At 45.4% G+C, this 22,072-nt stretch overlaps 1 protein-coding gene across 5 annotated transcripts in view; it reads left to right on the forward strand.

The window, feature by feature from the left end:
- The first annotated feature begins 2,238 nt into the window (after positions 1 to 2,238).
- CUX1 (cut like homeobox 1) overlaps positions 2,239 to 22,072 on the forward strand; it is a 336,917-nt gene continuing 317,083 nt past the window's right edge. For 2 of the 5 annotated variants that reach the window (XM_087815583.1, XM_087815584.1), the window contains exon 1: positions 2,239 to 2,426. In XM_087815583.1, the coding sequence (XP_087671709.1) occupies positions 2,364 to 2,426 (63 nt within the window). In that variant the 5' untranslated portion in view covers positions 2,239 to 2,363. Of the gene's footprint in view, positions 2,427 to 3,550; positions 3,986 to 22,072 lie in introns of those variants that run through there. The other 3 variants (XM_087815586.1, XM_087815585.1, XM_087815587.1) reach the window with 3 other exon arrangements.

Here is a 22,072-nt window from a genome sequence, read left to right on the forward strand (position 1 = left end):
TTGGTAGAAGAAATTAAATATTATTTAAATAAGGTTTAACCTCTGGACCATTCAATGTAATGTTTTTCTAAGTCAAGTTAGCATGTAAATAATGTAAATATAACCAGAAATGTAACAAGGGTATTTAATACTCATCAAATTTATTTCTAAAATATTGCAGTGGATTATTTGGACCTGAATTCCAACCAGATGTACTTCTGGAGTATTACACAGGTCATATATATTTCACTTTTTTTGGTTCAAACCCAGGGGATTGACACGATAATTAGATTGAGAACATCTGCACCAAATCCAAACCATTTCCCTGATCCTTCCTTGAGCCTTCCCCAGGGAGCTGTGTGTGTGTGTGTGTGTGTGTGTGTGTGTGTGTGTGTGTGTGTGTGTAAGTCCCTGCACATTTTATTTGTCTAGCCATCTTTAGGGCAATCCCGAGGTCTCCTCTGCCTGCCACCGCACCAACAGGAGGGGAGGGTATCGGTACCCGACAGCATGGGATATGGGGAGGAATCGTTAGATGCGGCATTTCGTTGGGACAGGAGTCTGCAGAGGTGGCAATGCCGTTTCCCGCCAGAGGCCTAGCTCTGGGACAGGGCGTGGCCAGGCGCGCGGCGCGCCGGTGGGCACGTGCGCGGGGACCCGAGGACGCGAGTGTCAGGGCGCCGCTGCCCTCTACCGGGCGGCGCTGTCGGCGCTACAGCGCGGCCGCGGGCGGGCCCTGGCGCACTGCATCCAGGCTGCCCTCTGCGTCGGAGGGCAGGAGTGCCCCGCATCTCGTCGAGGCCCTCCATGGCCTCCCCCCTCCCCCTTCCCCCTTCCGCCGCCCGCCGCCCGCGGGCTCTCGCCCACCTGATTACTACCCCTTCTGCTGGTCTAAAATGCGATGGGGACGCCGAGAAAGCTCCCCCCAGACCGCGGGAACCGCGCGTTGACTTAACTGAAGCTCCTGGTCAGCAGTGCGAGACCAGGGGGCTCGTGTGTTCTCTAAATCCTGGGCACTTTCATTTCCAGTCCCTTCATTCAAAAATGCTTAATTCACTCCAATGATCAGCGCCAAACCTTCGAATCAGTTGAACAGCAATTGTATCTCACATGTTTTATTTTGTATTCCACACAGATTTTATTTACATATAAATTTCAAGATTAAGGAGTTTGGGGATTTGTTTTAACTACATGTTAAATGAAGTGCGGGAGAGTAAAAGTAGAGTATTCCTACTGGAAACTCTAAAACTCACACGTGTATATAATCAATTAAAGATGACGATCATAAAACGTGTGCTTTTGCCAGGTTTCTGCGAAGAAAAAAAAAATCAAGAGAATTGACTTTTTGGTTTAAATTTTAGCATTTCTGTAAACTAAGGATCATGTTTTCTGTTATAAGTGCTCCCGCACCTTCCAAGTTTCTGCACCCAAAGGAGTGAAAACCGAGGTGTCTGAACTACAGGAAGTTTCTAGGGCTGTTCCGCTGAAGTGGTGTGGGGGGGACACAGAGCTGTGCTCCAAGACTTTTCCTGTCATGGCCTAAGCTGGCGTAGCCCAGGCGAATAGGGGCCGCGTGGACCGCTGGCCACCCGGGTTGCGGTGTGGTGCTGCGCTGCCCGGGGATCGTGCTGCCACTGTGCGGGGCATTAATTTGTACGGCTACTTGAGGGTCAGGGGTGGTCTCCCTCAACTCTACTCCTACACCGTTAAACTCTGTCTCTGGCGGGCTCAGTCTCTGACTCTCGCTGGGGGGCAGGGGCCGGGTGTGTGGTCAGCGCGCCCCGCAGACGCCAGCCGCGGTGTGCCCCGGCTGCGCCGGGAGAGGGTTCGGGCAGGTGGTCGCGGCAGCTGGGCGCTCTCGGCTACCCGCAGGAGGGCAAGCGAAAGTGGAGCAGTTTCCCCGCCCGCCCTCACCCGGCCGCAGTCCTCAACCTAAGGCAATGAAGGGGCGGCGCTCGGCCAGCGACCGCGACCCCTGGGGGTCCAACACAAGCCCCAGGTGAGCCGGGCCCCGGACCTCCAGAGGGGGCCCCGAGCGCCCCTCCCGCTGCCCTCCAGCGCCCCCTCGGGGCCGGGCCGGTGGCCGCGCCCGCTGGGGCTGGGGGCGCGGGAGGGGAGGGGGTCGCGGGCCCGGGTGCCGGGGGAGGGGGCAGGGGCCGCGCGCGCCAGGACCAGCGGCGGCCGCAGTGCCCTCGGGCTCCGGCTCCGGCTCGGGCTCGCTATGGCTGCGGCGGCGCCGTGAGGAGGAGTCCGCGTCCTCGGTGGAGGCGGCTGCGGCCGGCTCCAGGCCGGGTTTTGGCGCCGCCCGCCTGCTGCCTCCTGGCGGCTCCTGAACTCCAGCCCCCTCTCTATCAGCCTCTCACTCCGTCTCAATATGTCTCAAGATGGCGGCCAATGTGGGATCGATGTTTCAATATTGGAAGCGCTTTGATTTACAGCAGCTGCAGGTCAGGCTTCTCCGCGCTCGGCCTCTCGCCCGGGGGTGGGGGCTGCGGGCGGTCGCGGCCTCCCCCGGGGCTCCGGGCTGCCCGGTCGCCGGGGGGCCGCGGCGGCGGGGAGGAGGGGGGTGCCGGGGAAAGCCGGGCCGAGTCGGGGACAAGTCCCTCTCTCTCCCCGACCCCCATTGATAACTCGCTTGATCAGAAATTGATCCTCTTTGTTCAATTCATCGATCAGCCCAAGATGGCGCCGGGAGCCGCCGCCGCCACCGCTGCCCCCGGGGTCGGCCCCCACCCCGGGCGCCCCCCCGGCCCTGCGCCGCCACCACTGCCGCCGCCGCCGCGGGACCGGGGAGGGGGCGGCCCCGGCGGCCCGCGGGGTGCGCGCGTGAGCGGCAAGCGGGCGGCGGTGGCGGCGCAGCCCCGGGAGGGGGCTGCGGCCCGTCGGCGGCGCCTGGCCGCTCGCCCCGCGCCCCCGGCCCGCCGTATTCCTGGGGAAAGTTTGTGGGGAGTTGCTGTGGGGGGTGAAGCGCCTGCCTCTCCACGAGGAGCTGCCACTGCCGCCGGCGCGGCGGAGCTGGGGCTGGTGGCGCTGTGGTGCCGCCGGCTCCGGGGAGGGTCAGAGCGGCCACCGGCGGCGACGCGGCCCGGCTCCGGCCAGGCGGGCGGGCGGCCGGGCGGGCGGCCGGGCGTCCGCGCTCCCCTGCCCCGGCCGGCGCGGGCTCCGGCCGCTGCCCCCAGCTGTCAGCGGGCGGGGCCGCGCCGCCGCTCCGGCATTCGGCGTTGGGCTCCTAGCGCGGACCCCAGGGTTTGTTTATGTCCGGGCGGGCGCTCCGGGGCCACCCGCAGACCCCGTAACGTCTCCGCTCCTTTGTGTGCCTATACAAGTGGCGTGGGCCGGCTCCTTCGTGGCCAGGGATCCGGGTAGGGGCAATTCGAGGAAACTTGCGAAGGGTAGCGGGGTCACCCTGCGTGCGGAGCCCGGGTGTCAGGGCGCCTGGGAGCGCTCGGCGCTCGCCGGTGCAGGCGCGGGCCGGGGGCTGCAACTTTCTCCTAGCGCAGGCCAGGCGCTGAGTACCGGCGCGCGGTCTTTCTGGGCTGGGGGCGCCGCCTCCTCGCCGCCGTCCCGGACGCCCTCGCCCGGCGCCCAGGGTTTCCCGCGGCCCCTAGTAACCCTACCACTCTCCTCTGCCCCTTTCTTCCCGGGCCCTGCCCTTCCAGCAGGGTCCGCGGGTGCGATGGAGCGCGGAGCCGGTTGGCTCCGAAATGCCTTCCCGGGTTGTGTTCTCGAAAGCAAAGCCCCGGGGGACCCGCCGAACTGTGGCGTGCCGCGCCGTGGTCCGCGCGCCGAGCCCCGGGCGCCGGGCGGTGATCGTGCTGGGGCTCCCCATCCCGCGCCAAAGCTGCTGCCGTGCCCAGGGGGCGCGTTTTTGCCATCCACCTCCCACCCAGAGGAGCCGCGCGCCCTCGGGGTCCGCCCCGAACCTGCGAGGTCCGCGCTCGCGGCGCCTGGACAGCCTCGGGACTCCGCCAGGTGGATGTTGTGCGTAGCGGGAGCCAAGTTGAAGGTGAGCGGCTTGTGAGCGCTGGGGACAGCCTTCGGCTTAAAAGGGCCCGGGCGCTCCGGGGGTCCCTCGGCGTCCCTGGGGCCGAGCTACTGCTCCTACTCTAAGGTGTAGGTGAAGGTAAACTTGACCGAACTTTCCTAACCTGGAGAACTGGTGATTGTGACCTACAATACTTTTAGGAGGAAAGCAAATGAAATCCAGATGCAGGCTTGTATGAAATGAAGCGGATTGGATTAAAACATATAAATGGAGTCTGACAACTTTAATTGTATATGCTTGTTTTCTGCCCTTGCCTACATAAGAACTTGATAACGCAGACTCATCGTCGTTATGAAATTTCTTCAAATTTTTCGCTTAACTAGGAAGAAGACTATGTGAAATATGTATTTCCGATAAGATTAAAACTTAAAGGCGTTTGAGTATTTATTGACTAAAATAGATTACTCCAAAGTGTCTATTGTGTAAATTAGATTCCTGAATGTAATGAACACAGCCAAATGGCATTTTTTGATAAATTGGTCTACCCTGTTTTAGTAAAAATAGCTCCCTTTTACCATAATTTAATTCCTGAGCTTATTGTAAAACCCGTTGTGGAGTTTTAAGAGACAAGCCTTAATTTTTTTTGTTGTTGTTGTCTTCCTGAATGTGACAAAACTGCCTGGGAAATGCATTTGGTTTTAGAGAGTTTACTGGTTCTTATGAACTCTTTGACAGTGTTACCCCTCTCCCCCAGTGATTAGCTACTAGTTCAGGATATCATGAGGACATTTAACTGTGTAACTAGGATTCAGTTGAAAGTTTCCCTGTCCGTTTATGTGAATGAATTATTAGATGTTGATCTTGAATTTAAAAAAGCATCATTTTCTTTCCATTTGGCTTTTGATGGTAGATATGATTTGGCCTTAGATGATTTCCTATTGCCGCTTCATTGCATGTTTGAAAAACTTCAGTTGACTGTGGACTGCCAAGTTCAAAGTATAAGGAAGGCTAAACTGGTTCTTTCTCTGGGCCCTGAAGAGGCCTTTTGAGTTGATACTTAGTTTAGCGTCATCTCTATTCCCACAGACAGTAAGTGACCCAATGAGACTGCAGTTTGAGAAGAGAGAATTCATTAGTTTCAGATTCTTCTCATCTTTCCAGAACCCCTTCCATTGAGATCAGGTTGCCTGCAGAGCCCAGTGTGGGTTGTGGCATTGATCCTGTCAGGGTGAAGAGGCTGGTCTCAACTAGACCCAGATCCAGGTTAGGGAAGTGGGTCTCCCTATAAGATAAGGCAGTTGTGAACCTCCCCCACAACCAGTGAGCCAGGGCAGTGCTCTTGTCCCTTTGCTTGGTGGGTCTTAAAGCTGCCTTGGGACTTGAGACTCTCTTCCCAGGGACTTGGAAGTGCCCGGGAATAGAGTTTCTGAAGATTGAACTCTATTTCGTTTCCTTTTTAGTCCCAAAGGCTTGTGGTATGGAAGAAGTTTCAGTGCTCTGGCGTTGCTAAGACTAGTTGGACAAGTTTTTATCCTATCCCACACTTGTAAAAACCAGGCTTTTTTTTTTTTTTTTTTTAAATAAGAAAAACACCATTGTATAAATTTGCCTTTTAAATACACCTTTGAAAAGAGGATAGTTTCTCAAATGAGCTCATGTAACTCTGTATGTTAGTATAACTTTTGGGATGGAGCCTGCCAGTGATTTGCTTTCCTTCGGGGCATTATTCCTGTATGGGGGCTAGTGTTCCCCTTTAAGGAACCTCTGTAAAAGTAAACTTTAAACATTTTCCTCTTTTTCAAAATAAGAAAGCAATTTCAGGTTTTCTCTAAGTCCGTTTTCTGGTTGCTTTTATTTTGTTTTCTCTTGTTAAGGAAGTGTGTATGTTACCTGTCTTCCAGGACTGTTCCCATAAGAAGAAGTATGCTATTTTGATTGAAATATATATCCCATCCAGTACCCTTTATGAAATAATGAGTAAACAAATCAAGGGTTTCTACATTGCTCTCTTTGTTTTCTTGGTTCTTTTAATATAGGTGTCTTGGAGATTGGGTATGGGGAGGGGTCATTATCAGTTGATTAAAGGTGTGTTTTTTTCTGTGTGAAATTATGTGTACAGGTTTTTGTTGTTTGTTTGTTTTGGTGCAAGTCAGTGAATAGATGAAGTTATACAACAACAACTGATACCGTTTGGGTCCATAGAGACCCCCTTCACCTGCTTCCCAAATTTTACCTATCTCCTGCCAGTAGTTAGCTACATGGGAAAGTTGGAAAGGGAAAGGGGGGAAATTGTCAATTCCCTCAGGAATTATTCTCTCCTAATCCACTGACCTAACCTTAAAAATACTGTCTGGTTAGCTGATTGAGCTTAATGGCTGTTGAAAAAGTCCTCCCCTCTGTTGTGTACAATTAAAACAAACCCACTAGGGTTTATTTGGGAGCTGTGCAGAAACAATAGTGTGTGCTCTGGTGATACTCCCCCCACCCCCACCCCCTTCTACCTGCAGCAGTCAACAGTCAAAACTCTTAAGATTGTGCTCACAGTCTGTGTCTTCAGAGAGAAAACAGGCTTGAAGTAGAAAAAGTCATATTCATTTCAGCTCATGTATAAAGCCCAAGGAACATCCGCAGTGAAATAAGGGAAGAACAAATTCGTTAGAGGAAAATAGCCCTTTTTAAAAAAGAGAAATTGAACATGTGAAAAATCCGACAGAGCTAGGCCACATTCCTACTTGTGCTTCCATTATATAGTTCAGATTTGGTCTTATGTAAATTTCACATATTTAAAAGACAGGTGTATCTGATGGACTGTAACAAACATTACCTAAAGTCTTTGTAGAAGTTACTCTAACATACAGGATCATACATAATTTTAGAGATTATTTTAAAACCTATTTAAAATTATTTAATGTATAACTTAAAAAATATAATTGCTTTCCTTATGAAAGATCTTATTTTTACAAGTAATCTTCAAAGATAGACATTTATATATCTTGTCCTGTTGTTTTGTCTGAAGCTCTGCATTATGGCTGCAGAGAGATAGTTTTGGTTTCAACTGAAATTCCCCTGCCTCTGATTGTTTAAACCATACCCTTAATCTTATTTTAACATACTTAAAATGTTCAAAAAACCCGGAAGAATTGTTTTGTATAAGTAGCAAGTGAATGTAGTTTAAACACTCAAGCAATTCTGCTATCTAATTGGAAACAGGTGGAATTCTTGGAATCCCGAGTTTAAATCTTATAGCAAAGCATAGAGACAATTTTTACTTAAGGCCATTCGTTTTGTTGAAGCTATTTGAGGAGGAGCCCCATGACCTCTCATCATGCCCACTACCGTTTCCCTGGACATTCCATTTGTGCTGGCATTTTAAGAACTTGGATACCTGGACACCTGAGAGAATTGCATGTGCAGATCATGGAGGGAAAAGGAACTTTAATGGCATAATTAGACTATCGATTTAATATCTATATTATGTAACATATAGCAAAAAGGTTGTGAATTCATTTGTGATTTCTGATTTAATAAACATTTATTGTCATGAGCATTTGGGTACATTTGTTATGCCCTGATAATGATTTAGAATTCAGAGAGAAACTACTTTCCCTAAAAGTTCTACATTTAGAGATAAAAGCTTAAATAGCAGCCCCCCCCCCAAAACAGTTAGGGGAGCATTTCAATAACAGTTAATGGTGGGGCCCTCTGAATTTTCAAAGTCATTTTTTTCTATTCTAGTTTCCAAAGCCAGCTAATAGTCCTGGTTTTGCTTTGTTTATGACCAGGTTTTGGCTGGTGTTTGGGTATTGATTTTATTGAAGAGGACGACTTAACGTTTGTATTGAGCTCTTGGTCTTGTCACACTTTTGGGTTTGTTGAGCTGTAAATTATTCTTACTTTTCAGCTGTCTTCTGAGAAAGGTGGTTAGAGGAGAGTAGTCTTTGGCTGGGCAGGAGATGTCCCTGCAGGAACTTACCTGGGATTGAAGTGGCATTGTCCTCATATGTGCCATGCCTGAAGCAGCTTTGAAACACCTGGGCTGTGACTTAAAGATTTTTTAAAAGAGGGTGAGCTACCCTATCCCCATAATATGACAGTTAAAAAAACATAATGAGGGTGAACAACTCTTTCTGAAAGACATGTAATTTGTTGCAAAACTCATCAAGAATGTTTCCTTTGAAAAGTAAACAACTCTATAATAATTCTAATTCTTGCTGTAATTAAATTCCAATCGGATGATGTTAGTGCACAAAATAAATTTTGTCAATTTCTTCACTTGAATCTGAAGGCTTTCTTTACTGCAGGAGGCCCAGAGCAGAATTTTTATGTTACTGGAGCCCTTGTGCCACGGACAGCCTGGGAAGTTCCTCAAACATGATTGGTGGGGATTCTTATTCAGAGGAACCCCTCACCCCCATCCTCAGAAACACCATGTTAGGTGACTGGGAAGACATGAGGTTGGGAGTGTTCATTCTTCACAAGAATTTACCTAAGGTGGGAGCAACTGGAAAATTAGCCAGGTAGGAAATTCATGTGAAATTGACTAGATTCTTCACCAGAGTGGCCCCACACCTTTATAAAACACAAGAGGACAGGACAGGCCTCCTGGGTCTTGCCCATGACCTGGTGGACTCAGTCAGCTGACAATTGAAATCCTGGATGCTATTGACTCTGAATTATGAAGTTAATGTCAGAGAAAATTAGCAGAGCTTACTCTGAAGCTTGTACTTCATCAGCATAACCCTGAATTTATCAGCATGGGGCCTGTTTTCTTAAAGACATTTTTCTATTTAGCTGTGTTTATTCAATAAGTAAAAGCAGTTAATGTTTTTTTAAATTATATATGGTTGTTTCGAGTTTGGTTAAAGGAAAAACAAATTGACAAATTAGCTCTTGAGTGAGTATTGTGAAATTGTGAGAAATGGGATGCCATTCTTACTGTCATTAAAATTTTATTTGGGTGTTGACAGCTTTTTCCTAAATGTAAGATATTCAGATCCTGTCCACTCAGCTGTAAAAAAAAAAAAAAGAAAATCAACTCAAAAGCTTCTTTCCAATTTCCTCCTAAATGCAGGACAGGCTTTCTTACATTGGGTCTTTCCCCCTAATTGTAAATGTTTTATTTTCTAACATAGTTTTATGTGTTAAAGACTGAAAAGAATGTGAACCCATTATAGGAACCTTGGTTCAGTTATTTTGGACTTGTTAGGGTCTTTCCCTCCTGTTTTTAGGAGAGAAATTGCTACTTAGATAAAAACCATTTTATTAAAGCTAGTAAATGACACCAAAGGTAAATCCTTGTCTTGAAAAGCCTGAAGCTGCAAATATAAGCAAGGCCAGTGGGCTGCTGGTAAAAGAAGGCCCTCTAGGGAACCACCCTCAGCCTGGACCCTGCCAGCCTCAAGTGCGTGCTGTTGCCACTGCCTGCCATTTCTTGCCTCGCTTCTGAGCTCCTGCCCTGCCAAGCCTGTCCCCTCCTTTGTTGTGACAACTGTTGTTTTTAAAAAAAGTATTTGTGGAGCTCCATTATTTTGAGATTCTTGGAAGAAAGATACTATGTAAATGAAAATTAAAAATAAAATTCTTGCTGGAGGGAATTGTACATTTAATTTTTGATTAGGTTTGGAAAAGACTTTTTATTCTTACCCTGAAAATAGGAACAGTCTGTTGCTCCTATCACCATTTTTGCTTCCTTCTAAAAGGTGTGGCAGATAATGGCGAAACTGTCCTTTATTTTCTGTTTTTCACCATGCTAGTTGACCTGGAACTTGAACCCATGCAGATCTGTGTACAGTGAATTATTTCTGTTTCACATTGTTCTTTGCTCTCACCAAGCATGTAGATAGCAATTGCCCATAGAACATAAACCTTTTAAAGGGAAGAGATTTTGAGTCACCAACATAACAGATTACACAAAAATTATAAATAGACTTGCAAATCAAATCTTCCTCACCTCTTCACACAGCAAAAAATATTACAAATGGTACAATTTTGAAACAGAAAACTGAGTATAGGAGCATTCATGTAAACCAGTACAGAAACATTAATTTACTGGAATTGTTTCATTTTAGCTGTACCTCAACTCCTTGCTTACATCATTCAGCCAAGTAGGAGACAGCATCAGGTTTGGAGGTATGAGGGACCCAGGAGCTGGACAGGAAGCCCAGACTATTGCAAGGCACAAGTCCAGGTGACTAGGTCTACCATGCGCCTCAGTCACAGGCAAGTGCAGAGGATCAGTGAGGTGGCCAGGGCCTGGTGAGGACTTACCCTGGAGAGGAATAGTACATAATCGGGATGTCCCCATCTGGAGCTGGCCATCCCAGAGAGAATGCTGTCATATCTCTTCTCCACCTACTTCTCAGCCCAGCACTCCAACTTGGCAGCATTGACGTGGGACTGGAAGAGGAAGAATATTGCCAGTTATGGCTGAATGTCATTGTTGGGACTACGAAGTGGTTTGCTGTTGTTTTACATTGCTCTGTGTTGGCATATAATTATGCTGTCATTTTATTTTTTATTTTTATTTTTAAAAATATATCTTTATTGATTTCAGAGAGAGGAAGGAAAGGAAGAGACAGAGATAGAAACATCAATGAGAGAGTCATTGATCGGCTGCAGCCCGCAACCCGGGCATGTGCCCTTATCAGAAATCGAACCCTGATCTCCTGGATCCTAGGTCGATGCTCAACTGCTGAGCCATGCCCGGTTGGGCTGTGCTGTCATTTTAAAATGAACTGATTCTTTAATAAATCTTCTGTGTGTGTGTGTGTATGCAGTTAGTTTTGGGGGCTGCTTGTTGTATGTGAGAGCCCAATCTTCCTAACACACAAGAGCCCAGTGTGTAGCCTTTACATTTCAAAACTAGAATTGGGTAGAACAATTATTTGACAGATTTATCCTTTGACTCTGCTCATAGCCTAAATAGGAGGAAATGTCCCCATATTAACAGCAAAAATGTGTATTGGAATGACCAGAACCTACCTGATGCAAGAGAAAGTGAGTAGGAAGGAACACGAAGGTCTGGATGTCAGCACTAGAGATCTGTCTCGTGTGTGCTCAGCCTCCAGAAGCTACCCGTGGATCTGGCGTGTCTGGGGAGAGGCTGTGGGCCAGCCCCATTTCACAGCAGTGGCCTTCATAGCCTGCGTGCTTTCTCTGCTTCTTCATTTACAAAGAAAGTGCCTAGGATATTTTTATAGAGGTGATGTCACTGTCTGGCTGCATGATCATTTGCATGGATTTGGGGAAGTGAGGGCTGCTGGGACTTCACTGAGAGAGGGGGGCTGAGAGGAGCCACTGACCCAAAATGGGTAGGGGTGGAGCCTGACATCCACAGGGACAGGAAGGAGGAAGAGGAGTCACCCCAGATCTGGGGAGAGGGTGTGCTCCTTGTGGGGTATGTTGGATTTGGGGGACTCCTGGGCATTCAGGGGCTGAGCCCTGGGGAAAGGAGAGGTACAGCTCAGTAGAGGGGTTGGTGTTGAAGTCTAGAAGATGGGCTGAAACCTGGGGTCTGAAGCCTGTGGTGGATTTATTTGCATTCTGGTTGGTGCTTGAGAATTTGGCATTATTTGAGGTGGGGAGGGGACCCTACCCTCATGTCTAACTTTCCCATTCCCTGAGCTAGGACTGTGCGATGTTTTAATAAAAGGAAAAGAGAAGGAAAGCATTGTTGGTAGTATTGGACCCCACATATTGTAGCTGGTTTTATATCCACTGGTAACAAGATAGGTTTTTTTTAAAAAGCGTTTTTTAATATATACACTAACAACTATTATTTCCTGAGTATTGACAGTGGGCAGTGTCAGTTTAGGCTCTTGATTTCTTTCCTGTCATCCACACAACAGCCCCAGGAAGGAGATACAATACAGCTGGTAGGTGAGAAGCCAACAAGTAGGTGGATGCCTGGGTCTCCTGCACCCCATTCCATGCTTTTCCTGCTGACCCTCCTGTTCTGGGAACAACTCTTCAAAAAAATTTTTTTTTTTACTGATTTTAGAGAGAGAGGGAGGGGGAGAGAGAGAGAGAGAGATCCATTTGTTGTTCCACTTATTTATGGTTGATTCTTATATTCTTGTATATGCCCTGACTGGGGATTGAACCTGGGACCTTGGTGCATCCGGATGACAGATGCTCTAACCAACTGAGCTATCTGGCCAGGGCCCCCAGACCAACTCTCAGTTGAAATGGTGGGGTACTTGTAATGAGGCTATGGGGGGATTCAGAAGGGGGCCCATGTCCATGGGCCATGCAAGATGAGCTTGGTGACGGGCGAGTCACTTAATGTGAGCAGCTGAAGATGAAAGTAAAGCCTGTGAAGTGGATGTGAAGGTCCTTGGGTTGACCAGTGGGTGGACACCTTCTGTTTGAGGCCTTGCTGGACCGGAAAAGTGTTCTAGAGCCTCTCCTGCCCTGAGACTTCAGAGTCAGCTCGTAGATAGAGCTCCAAAGAGAAGGATCATCTGAAGATGATCCTTCCCCAGGCCATGAGTATTCCCGTTAGCAAACTTGATCTGATAGTTGAGATGCAGTTTTGGCGTCAGGTGGAAAGCAGCCTCTTTATTGTGTCACCTGCTATCCTCCTTGCCCCATCTGTGCATACAGCAAATTTGTTGGAAGAATTTTGGGGAAATGGTAGGCAGGAGAGATCCCTGATCGTGGGACCTGGGCTAGAGGGAGGGAGGGAGCAAGCTGGCAGAGGAACAGCTAGCTGTGCACTGTCCTGCTGACAGTTCTGCTGTGAGCACCAGACTGAGGAGCATGAGTCCCAACCAGGTCTTTATTTCTGATACACTGGTCCTTAAGCTGGTGCTAGGGAGCAATTTGCTGTTAGATACTATTTGTGTTTAGCCCCTTGATGGCCTGGCCCTAGACAAAAATCTCTACTGTCAGCACCTGGGAGTCTAGTTGATTTAGTTACTGCAGTGATACTGGATTCAAACCCATGCACATCACCTGGAAGCACTGACTACACAGGGTTTTGTTCTCTGTTATACATGAAGGCAGAGTGAGTTCAGTAGGAGACTAGCTTTTTAAGGGTTCTGCGGGTGGGCACCTTCTCGGAGAGAAGAGGCCCGATCCGATGACACTCCTTAGATCTTAGCTTATGTTCCTCAAGGAATTCTCATGGAAAAATTGAACTTTTAGGATTCAGATGATGTTTTTGTATGCCTGATTTTTTGTGATGATGTAGCTTGTTTTGTAATAAAGTTATAAATTTTAAAAAAGAAAATATGTAAAAAGGTGCACAGGTCTTGGAAATAAAGAACATTTGAGTGAAGTTGTTTGCAGTTTTGTTTGTTTTTTGAGCAACTCATTTTTTAAAAGACTGTGGGGGTAGTCCCTCCCCTTCCCTCCCTCCCTCCCTCCCTCCCTCCCTCCCTCCCTCCCTCCCTCCCTCCCTCCCTCCCTCCCTCCCTCCCATGTCTCCATGGTGCCTGATCTCTGCACCAGCTCCTGTTTAAGCCTCTGGGGTACCAAGAGGAGTAAGTCCCTGGCCCTGCTGGCAGAGAACTTCAGGATACACAGTATCCCAGGCACCAGTTTATAAGGGCTGGGGCTTCTGTGTGGGGAGGGCAGAGCAGGGATATGGAAAAATGGGCCTGGGCCATCTTGCTCCTCTGACTTATGTCATCTCCTTTGGGCCAGGCACAGTTCTAGCACAGCATTCTAATGATCTGAGCAGCAGGAAATCCCTGCCCTCAAGAAACTCACATTCTAGCAGGAGAGACAGAAAGTAAACATAGGACTAAGTCAGTTACAGAGTGCCAGTGCCCAGGGCCTGGGAGCAGACAGAGCAGTGCCTCTGTGCAAAGCCCCATGGAGTCATTTCTGGTTCTGAAGGCCCTGAAAAATAACTGCTTTTTGAATTGAAGAGAGAGAACTCAATCCTCAGATTTTTTTGATTTTTTTTTTAAAATATATCTTTATTGATTTCAGAGAGCGGAAAAGAGAGGGAGAGAGAGAGATAGAAACATCAATGATGAGAGAGTCATTGATCGAGTCTGCAACCCGGGCATGTGCCCTGACCAGGAATCGAACCCCGATCGCCTGGATACTAGGTTGACACTCAACCGCTGAGCCACGCCTGGCCGGGCAGTCCTCAGATTTGTGTTTAGGAAGGTCCTTCTGGAATCTCCATATGCAAGGCTAATCGGAATGTGGAGGAAAGGATGGTAAAGAATGGATTCAGGGTGTGGCACTCATAGTTCAGTAAGAGATGGAGAGGGACTGGGCCAGGAGAGAAGATGCCAGACTAAGTGCTTGGAGGTGAGGGCGAGGGAGGCGCTCTGGCCCTCACGTTTCTGGGAGGGCCCCTGGGATTGAAGTGGCTGTGGCAGAGATGGGCCTGGGAGAGTGGCACTTAGGCCACCTGTGGGGGAGGTGCCAGTGGAGGAAACTGAGGCTGGGGAAAGCTGCTGTGGAAGCGTCAGGGAGCAGTACACTGAATGAGTGGTCTTCACGGTAAGGTTGACGCTGAGCATCCAGCACGGCAGTGTCTCTTGGTGCTGGCTCTTCCAGAGGCAGCCCGTGCACATGGCCGCCTGGCTGAGCCCCACAGGTTTAATTAAAAGCAGGTGGAGTGACTGCTCTGTACTTGAGCATTGGGTGAGTGACTCAGATGTGTATGGAGTCAGCCTGGGGTTTCTTTCTTCATCCCTATTTGCTTTTTGTTGGTAATCCTTTGTAATTCCTCAGTTTCATGATGTAATTTTAATGGACTTAAACACTTCAAATTTATGTAATTAATTGCGTTGGGCTTCAATTACAACTAATTATAGTGAGATACCTGGTGGCAAGTCAGGTGCCTACTGGTTGGGGTCAGGACTGTCACTTTCTGTTCAGCATCTCTGGGGCTATACCGGGGAGTCAGGCTGGTTGCCTTCTGGGGTCAGGCGCCTTCTTGTCCTGCCTCACCAGGAGCAGCTTCCTGGGACATGCCAAGGTGTGAGATGAGTGGGAAGTGCAGGGAGGGTGGGCAGGAGGGTGATAGTATGCACGTAGGAAGGGTTGTTTTAGGAAGTAGAGGCTGGAACTTGTTTGCAGTTTGGAGAGAAGGACTCATACTAGGAAAGTGAGTTTGGCGTGGCCAGAGGGAAGCTGTGAGGGCATAGTGTGTGATTCTTTTATTTTCTCTGGGATATGGGAGGGAGGTTGCCCTCAAGAGAAAGTGAAGGCTTCAGGAAAGACTGTTTATGGAGGGAGGAAAAAGTGCGAAAAACACCTTGGGGTGAAAGAGGTCAGGGCACAGGGCTTCTGGGACCAGTAAACTGAACCTCAGACCCCAAGACACAGCTTTCTGTTTCTAGGCTTCCTCTGTGCAAATAGTGGTGGTTTTATTTTGTGTTAGGAGAAGGGAGTTTTGCTAAGAAATCTTCACTCCAATTGACTATTGCCCCTAAAGTTAGGCACTCCCATCTCCCTTTGATGTGGGACACACAGCCCATCTCAGAATGGGGGCGCTGTGTTCTCAGTAGGCTGCAGTGATCTGGCCCTCCTGTCCTGCCTCTGCACAGTCACACCTGCTCGCCCTTCCTTGGATAAGACAGACAGATGGACACACCCACCGTCTAGCTGTTCCAGGGAAGTTTCTTGGAATGGACTTTTAAATAGTGGTGCCCATGTGTGGTGTTCAGTGGCCAATACCCTGTTTCTGCGACATACCTGTTATTTATTTGAGAGACCCAGGGCATCTTTTCAAAAGCTGATCCTTCCGTCCCAAACTAGAGAGGTTTTCTTAATGCTTCTTGAGTTTTCCACAGTGTTTCCCTGTTGACTGTGCAGAGCAAACTGTCCTTGCAGAGGAGCCCCCAGCTTTTGAAGCACAGGCTGAGGCAGGTGGGATTAGGGCCATGAGGACGCCTAAAAGTCTTACCAATTTTCTATTTTTCAAGGGAGAGTGCGACTTGGAAACATTTGAGTATACAACTAGTTTAAAATTTGGGGGGGCATGATGGTGCAGAGCACTCTTGGGAAAAATTTTTTCTGTCGAACATGCTGCTGTTGTCTTGGTGCAAAGAGCTGCTCTGACATAATGCTTGACACCTCTGTTCTGTTACTTTTAATTTAAGATAAAATTCATATAAAATTCACCATTTTAACCTTTTTAAGGTGTATAATTTATTGGTTGTCAGTACATTCACAATGTCATACAGCTATCACAGCTTGTTCTAGAACATTTCCTGCACCCCAACAAGAAACCCCACACACGTTAGCAGTCACTCCCCCCCTCCCCCCATTAATACACCTTCCTCTCTATGAATTTGCCTGTTCTGGATATTTCATATAAAAGTGGAATCATAAAGTATGTGGCTTTTTGCATCTGGCTGCTCTCACTCAGCATGTTTGCCAGGTTCCGCTCTGTTGGAGCATGCGCCAGTTGTACTCCACTCCTTTTTGTGGCTGAGTAATACCCCTGGTGCGGCTGTATAGCGTTTTGTTTATTCTTTCATAACTTGGCGGACGTTTGGGTTGTTTCTGTTTGGAGCTATTATGGATAATGCTGCTGTGAACATCGTGTACAGTACATGTTTTTGTGTGAAGGTGTTTTCAGTGTTCTCAGGTGTATACTTAGGAGTGTACTTAGTAACTTTACGTTTAATTTTTTGTCGGTTACTTTCTGACCTCCAGGGTGCTCATGTTAACACCAGGCAGTGGTTCCATTTTATTTTATTTTCTTCCTCTTGTCTCCTCCATGGGTTCCTCACATGGTGGGGTGGCTCCCTTTGGAACGACTGTTATTTACAGTTGGATTTTGGAAAGGCCATGGAGGACACTGTTGGTTGCCCACCCAGGATCTCCCTTGCCCCCTCCCACCTTCCTTCCTTGCTAACCAGCAAGAGGCCTCTCTCCGGGGGACAGAACTTGAAGTGTGTCTAAACTAATTCTGGCATCCTCGTGTTCCCTTCCCTCCTGTCCCCTCCCCCCCAGGTGTGGCGGGCATTTCACTCTGTTTTGGCTGGAGAGACAGGGAATGTCTGCTACAGAGTTGCTTATGATAAAGTGCCGCTTCTCTGATAAAAGTTGATGAGCCAGGACAAACTGCCATTTTCTTCCTGTGAACACTCCTGTGCGGGAGGAGGCTGTCCAGGCCTGCTACCACCATCTTAGCCCTGCAGGGTGGGCCCAAGACAAAGTGCAACTGCAGAAGACACAGAGCAAAACGTGTAAGGAACCTGGTCCTCAGTCTTGCAGTCGCCCTGCTCCCAGCTTTCTGTGCTGTAAACAAGACTATCAGAGTTAAAATCCAGATCATAGAAAGCTTCTCTTGACTGCTTTAATTTGATGTGGATTACAAGTAATGTTTTTGAGATGCACCAGTCCTGGGTGAATGTAGACTTTGGAGTGTGAGAAGAACATGTATGCTCTAAGCTCTCTTTTCTAATAGCAAGTGGAATTCCATTTGCTGAGCCAGATGTCCCTTAATACTTTAGATCTAGCCAATAAAGCACTAAACAATTAGAATGGTTAATATTCAGTTAAGTATAATTAGAAGCTGGTGTAAACTGTGAGTGAAATTGACAGGTTCCATAAGTTACAGCAAAATACCAAATCTTACTCAGTTGTGTATGTGTGTCTATGTGGGTCTGTCAATTCAGATAGGTATATCATCTTACCATCCTTAGTGGAGTAGAAATGAGGGGCCGTTATAAACTTAATTCACTATAAATTTGAAAGTTTAGGAACATCTTGCCAGTTGTTTTATCATGTTTAAGACCTAAATCCTTAAGTCAAATAGTAGAGTTTTAACACTCTCATTTCTACCCTGTGGTCAGGAAAAACCAAACCTCTATTTTCTGCTTGCCTTCATGGTGTGATTATGTGTCCTCTGTGCATGTGTGTGTGTATATGCACACATGTGTGCCTCACCCTACATGAGTTGCATTAATCACTCCTCAGTTCACAGCACATCATAATTCATCTTATTAATTTTTTCTCCTTTGTGCTCATTCCTACTTCTGCTCCCCTCCTCTCCTCGTTCTAATGTGTTTAATGTGCCTTTATATGGATGTATTTCTTGTAAAATATGTGGCCTCTTTTGTATGTGTAAATACTTCTAATTCATAAGGATGGCATTGTGCTATAAATCTTTCTTTCCTTCCTTTTCACTCATCACTGTTTTGAAGATCTGTTCATATTATTCCCTGTAAATTTCGTTCATCATTCATGATAGCTGCATTGGATTTTATCTTAAGAATCCACTTATCTTAGTCAACTCTGGCTGCTATAACAAATACCACAGACTGGGTGGCTTAAACAACAGACATTTATTGCTCATAGTTCTGGAGGCTGGGAAGTCCAAGATCAAGCTGCCTGCAGACTCTGTTCCTGGCGAGGACCATTTTCCTAACTTGTAAACAGCCATCTTGCTGTATCCTCACATGATGGAGGGCTCTCTGGCATCTTTTCTTACAAGAGCACTAATCCCATCATGGGCCCCACCCTAATGGCCTCATCAAAACCTAAATACCTCCGAAAGGCCCCACCTTCAAATACCATCATGCTGAGGGCTAAGGCTTCAACATATGAATTTGAGGGGACACAATTAAGTTAATAGCACCACCCTAGCTCACGTATCCATTTCCCTGAGGATGGCCTCCCTTGGTGGCCTCTTAACACCCATGTCTCGCCTTCTTCACATCTCTTGATTGACGTCCAGGACTGGATTGTTGAATCGCAGAGTGAAATTGTTCTTAATTCACTAAGGATTGCCAGATTGCTTCCCAAAGTAGCTGTGTTACTTTACGCTCCCCACATTCTCATCAGCACTTCCTAGAGACTTTTTGCCATTCTGATGATTTTAAAGGGGTGCTTCAACGATGTGCAGTTTTTCACTGATCACTGGTGAGGTTTATACTTGTTATAAATCTCATTTTTATACTTGTAAGATTTTCAGATTTCCCCCTTTGTAAAATGTCTGGTCATATATTGTCCTTTTTTTAAAAAAATGGTTTACCATCTTTTTATTGATTTGTAAAAAGTTCCTTGTATGTTTTACGTGCTAATCCTTTGTTGATTTTCACTGTTGCAAATATCTTTTCCCAGTCCCTCACTTGTTTGTTCCTTGTCTGTAGTGTCCTTTAATAAATAATAAACTTAATTTTTATGAACTCAAATCTGTCAATTTTTACATTCATGTTTTGTGTCATTTCAGACTTGTTCAAGAAAATCTTTCCCCACTCAAGCTCACAAAGATATTTATATTTTGATAGCCATATAGATTTGTCTTCCACATTTAGGTCTTTAGGTTAGAGTTGATATTTGTATAGAGTAAGAGGTAGTCAGTTTTCCCAACATTAACTGCTGAGCAAGCCCCTTTCTTACCTGCTGATTTGGAAAGTTCCCTCTATCGTACTCCAAATCTCCATATATATGTGGGTATGTTTCTAAGATCATACCCTATTTGTTTCTTCTTAGACAGGTACCACAACATTTTTAATTTCTGTGACTTTATACTTGTTCTTTATTTCTGATTGGGCGAATTTTTCCTCTTGGCTTTTCTTTTTAAAAATATGTTAGCTACTCAAGGTCTATTATTCATTTGTGCACATTTCTGTCAATTTCCCCATAAGTACTGCTGGAATTTTTACTGTATTTGGACTAATGGATTTGAGGGAGAATTAATAAATTTAAGTTGTCTCATCCTTGAACAAGGATATTTCTCCATTTATTTAGGTCTTATTTTTTTCCATAAAGGTTTTGTGAATTCTTTATTAGATTAATTCCTAGTTCTTTACAGTTTCTGTAGTATTGTGAATAGTGTCTTATTGTTTAAATTTTTTTTTCTAATTGATTATTGTGGTAAGAGGAAAACAGTTGGTTTTGTTTACTGATTTTGAAACTGGCAAGCTTGCTGAATCTCTTATTAGTAAACTTGATTCTGTTGTATTTCTCAGGAGACAATAACATAACATATGCAAAAAAGTGACACTTCTTCTTTGTCCTTTTCTTTCCACTCCTTATACTGGAGTGACTTGTTTTGTCCTCTAGGACCCCAAGGACTCTGTTGCATAGTGGTGGTGATGGCCTGCCTTTTCTTTCCTTGTCTTAAAGGTAATGTGCCAGAAGATGTTCTTTGGTAGAAGCTTTAATCAGGTTAAGGATCTCCCTTAAGTCCATTTCCCCTAATTTTCTGAGAGTTTTTATTATAAACAGGTGTTAACTCTTAGCAAACACTTTTCCTCAAAATCTATTCATGTCCATGCAATTTTTACCCCTCAGCCTGTGAATGTGGTAAATTACATTGATTGCTGCTTTGATGTGGAATCACCCTTGCATTCTGGGATAAACTCTTCATTGTCTTGTATTTAAAAAATATTGTTGGATTTGATAAACAGTTTTTTGGCATCTGTGCTACTACATGAAATTGGCCATACTTTTCTTATCCAGTTAATTGAGGTTATACTGGTCTCATAAAATGGGTTAAATTTGTTTTGGAATCATTTGTGTAAGATGAGGATTATCTGTATCTTAAATTTGATAGGGCTTACCTGTAACACCATCGGGCCTGAGAGAGGGGGGCTGGGAGGGGAGGTGTTGACCATTTCGCTTTTCTTTGTTATTGGTCCATCCAAGTTTTCTATTCTTACCCATTTCATCTAGGTTTTAAAATTTGTAGGACTGTTCATATATTTATTTATTTTTTGTAAATCTGTTTTTAGCTCTAGCTATTTCTCATTTTCTTTCTACGTTCTTTCTGTATTTCTGAATTTGTCAAAAACTTTTTTTATTTTCAGTCTCACGTAGAGTTTTGTTTAATCTTACTAATCTTTAAAAAAACAGCCTTTACTCTTTTCAATCTCTTTGCCTTTGTTTTTTTGGTGGCTGAATTCCCACCTTTATTCCACAGTCTCTTTGAGGTCACACTCTTTTCCTAACTTATTTTGAATGCTCAGTTTTTTAATTTGATTTCTTTCTCAGTTTCTGATAAATGCATTCAAAGTCATAATATTTCTTTAAGTATTACTTTAGCTGTGTTTCAAAAATTTTGACATGTAGTGCTTTCATTTTTATTCAGTTTGTAATTTTGTAATTACCCTTATAATTTCCTCTTTAACCCAAGGGCTGTTTAACGGTATATGTATTTTAGATTTTTGACATTTTTCTTTAATGATTTTTCTTATGTTATTGATGTATATTTTTATTACATATGGTCAGAGAACATAGTTAACATTCTGCCAATTCTTTGGCATATATGAGACTTTTTGGTGCATTGCACATGGTGGATTTTTGTGAATGTTCTCAAAAAGAATGTGCTAAAAAGAATGTGTTATTTGGACATAAATTTTTCTCTATATGTATTATTTTGAGCTTATCCACATTACATAATTCTTCTGTGTCTTTGCTAATTTTCTCCCTGTGGTTTTAACAGTCTTTACATTATGTTAAGGCTACATTGTTAGATGCATATGTGATCATCATCTTTTATATCTTCTGAGTTATCATTCCTTTTTCGGGTTACATATGTATAGACTCTTTCTTCATCATTCATGATGTTTTTTTCACCTTAAATTTTACTTGTTTTGATGTTAAAATTATTCTCCTGGTTGTTTTTTTTTCTTTCTTTTGTTTTGGCTCCCGTTTGCCTGATGCTTTTTCCCTTCCATTATTTCTAATCTCTCCATATACTTTTGCTGTCAGTGTTCTATTTTAGGTATACGATACAAGATCTCTTTTTTAAACCCAGGTTGAGAGTCAGTCTGATTAATGAATTTAACTAGTATACATTTATGCTAATTGTGATTATTTTAGGACTTCTGCAATTTTATTTTGTTTGCTTTTTACCATTACTCTTTTGGGGGTATCTTTTCAGGTGAGGTTTTATTGGGTTGATTTTTCCCCTGCTGGATTTTGAAATTCTGCAATCTGTTTTATTCTTCTGGAATTCAGAATCTGGATTATTCCTGAAATTATTAAGACCCAGCATATGTTTATTTTTTCCTATCAGTTTCTAAAATTTGTCAATATCTCTGTCCTATTTCCTGTTTCCACCAGCCTCTCTCTTCTCTCTTCTGCTTTTTACTGTGTTCATTTTAAGTGCTTGTTCAGTCGGGTCCATTAACTCTGCTTTCTCTGTGCAGGTTTTTGGGCTAGTTGGTCTTCTGTTCT

This window comes from Miniopterus natalensis, chromosome 3 (assembly GCF_054644295.1).
Source record: "Miniopterus natalensis isolate mMinNat1 chromosome 3, mMinNat1.hap1, whole genome shotgun sequence".
Taxonomy (NCBI): domain Eukaryota; kingdom Metazoa; phylum Chordata; class Mammalia; order Chiroptera; family Miniopteridae; genus Miniopterus; species Miniopterus natalensis.